This window comes from Polyodon spathula, chromosome 7 (assembly GCF_017654505.1).
Source record: "Polyodon spathula isolate WHYD16114869_AA chromosome 7, ASM1765450v1, whole genome shotgun sequence".
Lineage (NCBI taxonomy): Eukaryota > Metazoa > Chordata > Actinopteri > Acipenseriformes > Polyodontidae > Polyodon > Polyodon spathula.
The window spans coordinates 23385262-23390031 of NC_054540.1; the positions used below are offsets into that span (position 1 = coordinate 23385262).

Genomic DNA, 4770 nt, shown 5'->3' on the forward strand with positions numbered 1-4770 from the left:
GTCATTTGATTGTCTGTACAGTAATTGTAACGGAACTAAGCTTACAAAAGATTTTGAGAATCCAGAGAAAAGAGGAAAGTGACACCCAACTTCAATTGTGCAAAATTTTCCTTTCTTGCTTATTCTTTCCCGGCTTTGGATGTGGTCAGCCGGTTATGAAAGCTGGCTCAATGGATAAGTTTAGATGCAACCTTAACATGTGAAAAGCACATGGAACAGCTTGACCCATAAAGTGTCTATTGAAAATATGAGCTTGTGGGTTTAGTAATATAAAAGCGTGATGCAGAATGCAGAATCCAGTTGTCCCTCAATTGAACAGAGCAGAGATTTAGAACAGATTCTAAGTCAAGCCATGAAATTTACAAAGTGTATCTCCAAATTTAATTCTCGAACACTTGAATGAATGCAGACATATTTGGTTTTGTCTCGCTCTCTTATGAGATAAGGCCCAATTTTGGTAAAGAAAAAAAAAAATGTCATGCAAAGTTCAAACTGAAGAACGCTTGTGTTGTGTCCTGCCATGTCTCCCATGTTGTGATTCTGCAGTAAATGCTGCACACTGGTGTGATTTGGTTAGCGCTGGGAAATCCATAGAAAGTGGGAGGCAGGTTACAAGTCATTATGTTAACTTCTTCAGGGAATTGACATATTGTTAAAGCCTATAGAATACAGCAAATATATTTTTCATTGCTCTTTTGTTATTAATTGACCTGATAGATTGATGATAATACAACAGGTATAATAGGAAACATTGACAATGGTTAACAATGGTTAAGAGGTTAACTTTTTTCATTATATAGTTGACACCCAAATATTTTTTAAAATTATTTTTGTTTCTAATTCTAATTCCAGAAGGGAAAATAATAAATCAGGGTAAAATAGATTTTGCTTCTACCGGTACCTGTATCTTAAAAATATGACAAGACAACAGATGCAATGGAACAGGTTGTGAAATTTCCTTACAAATACTAGACTGAATTAGTGTCACAAAACCATTAGATGTGTCACTACATCCTGTACATATTAGAACAGAGAGTAACAGCGGAAAGTGCAGCAGGCCTGCAAATGGACTTTCCTGCCGATACTGTAAGTATTGGGTGATCGTATGCCAGTTTAAACAATGAACGTGAGCGAATTAAGCATTTTTAGCCTCTCGGTAGCCACCCGAAACTTATGGTACTGAAATTAAAGTGAGATTTTGTCATACAGATTTTTCTCTCTCTGATGTTTCCTCCCCTGCACAGACATTGCGTGTGTGTCTGCATGTGTGCGTGTGTGTGTGTGTTAGTGTTTGTGTGTGTTTTATTCATACACAAGTCAATGTTTGTTTTATTATTATTCTCTACTGTGTTTTGATTAAGACAAGAAACCCTGGTGACACTGTTCCCTGTATTTTAGATCTGCTATCTGAATAAAAAGAACCTGATCAATTATTATATACAAATTTGCTCTGAGCTTTATCACACTGAACTGGCATAGTCTGGCAACATATTAAAAATAACCCCACTGTGTTTTAAATCATACAAATTAAACCCAAAAACACTCATAAGAAGCTCAATAATTCTGGGTGATTTTATACAGTTAGTAACTCCACCATTACACTTAAAAAAAATACTGGAGGAGTTTGTTCCTCAGCTCCATCACCAAGGCAAGGAAAATGGAAGAGTAAAATAGGAACGAGAACAGGAACGAGGCTCATAAGGTTGTGAGTATACAGCTTTTTAAAAATGGTATCTATATTAGATGTTAACACTTTTATGATAATTATATTATACATTGTGTGTACATTATTAAGCAATTGAGCAGCTGAAAATTACTTGAGGGCTATTTTAGGTTTTTTTATTGGGGGTGGGGGGGGGGGGGTGGACGAACGGACAGGTGAACCATACTTCTATGGCACTACTTGGTTTAAAATGTACCAACAAGGACATCAGAGTTTATACCAATAGAAACACTGCTGAGTCCTATAGCTGTGTCACTGAGTGTCATTTGAAAAACAATGATGGCCTGACATAACCTACTGATCACAACAAGCCAGGGATAAACATGCAATAAAATTAGCTGTACAGTTTTGTGTCACGTTCCTTTTTTTCTTTGACTTCTTAAAAGAATATGTGGGATGTTGTTAGTTTTCTTGTATACTATCCACACTTTAAAAACAGAAACATGGTTATTATTTTGTTTGTTTTACATAAGCGTCTTCATTGTATGATTAATAAGAAGCCTTTGTATTCCACTTATCAATAATAACAATTTGAATTCAGTAATTCTGTAGTTTGTAAATCTTTCTTGTGTGCAATAATTTAACATCTAGTTATACACTAATGCTGTGTAAACAATAACCACTGAGCAGAGAAAACAAGTGTTCTAAAACATTCCAATAATTAAATAAATACATATTATTATTATTAAACAGAACATTTATACCTTTAATACAAATCTTTTTTTCATGTTGATTTAACAAAACAAAGTGAATCAAACTTGTTCCCAGCAAAAAGTACCATGACTTACAGATTTCACCCAAAAACAAGGGAGTCAGTTTTGACCAGAGATTACATTGGAAAATTCCTTACTACAGTATTGCACTTAATTTACATCATTAATACAGTAAGTGTTCCATTGCTCTTTCTGTTTTAACTCTCATATTCCACACGTCTTGCTAATTCACTGGAGTTGATTTTTTCCTTGAACAGCTCATCAAATCTAGCATTCTGCTTGGAAGTGAAATGATTTTTCCAGTCACCAACAGTACCTGAAAGACATAAAATGTTTGAATGTATTATTTGCACAAGTCAATGCATACCCTGTCTTTTTGGGCTTATTAATGCCCTCTCTTTTAGCATTACACTGCTTTAGTTTTAGTTCAGTGGTGATGAAACTCTTACCTTTCCTAAATATCAGCTTCTTGTTGGACGTCAGTACACAGACTGTGTGGTTTGGATTCACTTTCTCCTTTTCTGCCTTTTCTTTCATTTCACTGAAGGAAGATTTCTTTGAAATGTCTTTGATTTGATCTTCAGTGACGTTGATGCCCAAAAATGTGCTGATCTCCTTGACATACTTGGGAAGATCCTATGAAAAACATACAATTGATAGTTTAGTTTTATATTGAGGGAACAGCTAAAAGTATTGCTGTTAATGGATTGAATTAAACCCAGTGAAACAGCATGGAAAAGAAAAAAATCAGACCACCATGTTCAAATGAATCTAAATGATTTCTACAAATTTCCTAACATGCATCTGCTATGGAAAAGTACAACAGGGATTGTCCAGTTAACTTGATCCCTCAAAGTGATGTTTTAGTTGTTGATGATTTAGTTCAACCTTAATGTAAGACAATATCAAATGGATGATGTCCATGCCTGTGCTCCATTTTGAACTCACCTCCTTTAAGGACTCATAGTACAGAACAAGGACATTTTCATCAGTTTTACTCTTTTCCCAGCTGAGGACATGGTCAATCCAGGAACCGCACACAACTGCAATACAAATACACGCAAAGCAAATTATTGTACTGATTAAGATTTTTGCACTGATTAAGATTCTTCACATTTTTCCATCTCTATCTAAACATGATTCTTATTTACCTTCTCCTTTCAAGAACATTTCCAAAAAGGTGGACCATTTCTCAATCTTGGGCAGATTGGGGTTCTGCTTGTAATAATGGTACAATGAAACAGCGGTGTCCTTAGGATTTCTGATCACATAAATCATCTGTAAACAAGAACGAGATAATAGTTTTAGTTTGTGTAATTCACGAGTTCAGACCTAATAATTTTAAGTTTGCGCAGCGTAATGATGAAAAGGAGTATCCTTTATTACTGCACGGCTGTGCTACTTTGCCATTATGATTTCATGTTCATGTTATAAGCAATAAACATAATGACTGTTTTCTATTACCTTGCATTTTTTTGTTTTGAACTGCACTGGGATCATCTCATAGTTGAGGTGTGTTGGGATGAGCCTCTTGTTGGGGAGGTTTCTCAGCTCATCGAATTTGGAGAGATCTCCGAACTCCAGAGGTGATGTCAGTGTCACTTTGCTAACCCCATTGTCTTCGCGTTGGCTGTGGTACAGATTCTTCATAATCTCTGTAAGCCAGTGCGTGCCTAGGAAGAGTTTCAAAAGACACATCAGTCAAGCAGTCTGTGTATACTGATCTACCTGTTTCTGACAGACCAGCTTTATATAGTTACTAAGGTACATGGGAAGATATAAAATAATATTAAAAACGTGTCTTACCTGATTTTGGATATGAAACTAATAACACGTCGTCTTCTCTGGCTTCAAAGGTGTCTAGAGACTGAAGGAGCTCTTTTGATACTCTTGTAGAAAATGGAATGCCATTGAAGGTGTGAATAAGCTCAGTCTGTTCTGGCATCTTGTGATGAATGTCTTTAGAGTTTGTCAAATGTCTTCAGAAAGAGCTTGATTCTGTGTTATCCATGAGAAACATTTCTCTCTTTATATATCTATCTTTGAGCTTGGAACCGGAAACTATCAGTGATGTAAAGGAATGTTTTTAAAAACATACCGGAAGGAAATGGTGCAATCAACTCTATCTCGTAAAATTTTTTTTTTTAAAGCCCTTTATATTTTAATCAGGTTTGTGGTTCATGAAACATTTTTCCTTCTGTCTTAGAGATTTATTTTCTCTCAAGGTACTGTTTAATCTTTGATATTTTATTTATAAACATTCTAAAAACAGTCCAAAAAACATTCCTAAAACAATTACAAGGTTTGTGAATACCACCCACAGTTCCATTTCAT

The 4770-nt window shown here is 35.2% G+C and overlaps 1 protein-coding gene across 1 annotated transcript; it reads right to left on the reverse strand.

Moving 5' to 3' along the window:
* Positions 1–2411: 2411 nt before the first annotated feature.
* On the reverse strand, positions 2412–4449 carry LOC121318378 (sulfotransferase 6B1-like). Its single transcript, XM_041254962.1, has 6 exons — positions 4243–4449; positions 3901–4109; positions 3588–3714; positions 3385–3479; positions 2886–3072; positions 2412–2752 (listed from the first exon to the last, which is right to left on the reverse strand). Exons 1-6 carry the CDS (start codon positions 4379–4381, stop codon positions 2634–2636), a joined length of 876 nt encoding a protein of 291 aa, XP_041110896.1. The 5' UTR covers positions 4382–4449; the 3' UTR covers positions 2412–2633.
* Positions 4450–4770: the final 321 nt, after the last annotated feature.

Excerpts from the sequence above, each read along its gene's own strand:
- LOC121318378 (XM_041254962.1), bottom strand. The coding sequence starts at position 4,381 with ATGCCAGAACAGACTGAGCTTATTCACACCTTCAATGGCATTCCATTT. Across the intron at positions 3,073-3,384 it reads ACTATGAGTCCTTAAAGGAG|GATCTTCCCAAGTATGTCAA; the intron begins GTGAGTTCAAAA and ends TGTTTTTCATAG. Across the intron at positions 2,753-2,885 it reads GAAGCTGATATTTAGGAAAG|GTACTGTTGGTGACTGGAAA; the intron begins GTAAGAGTTTCA and ends TATGTCTTTCAG.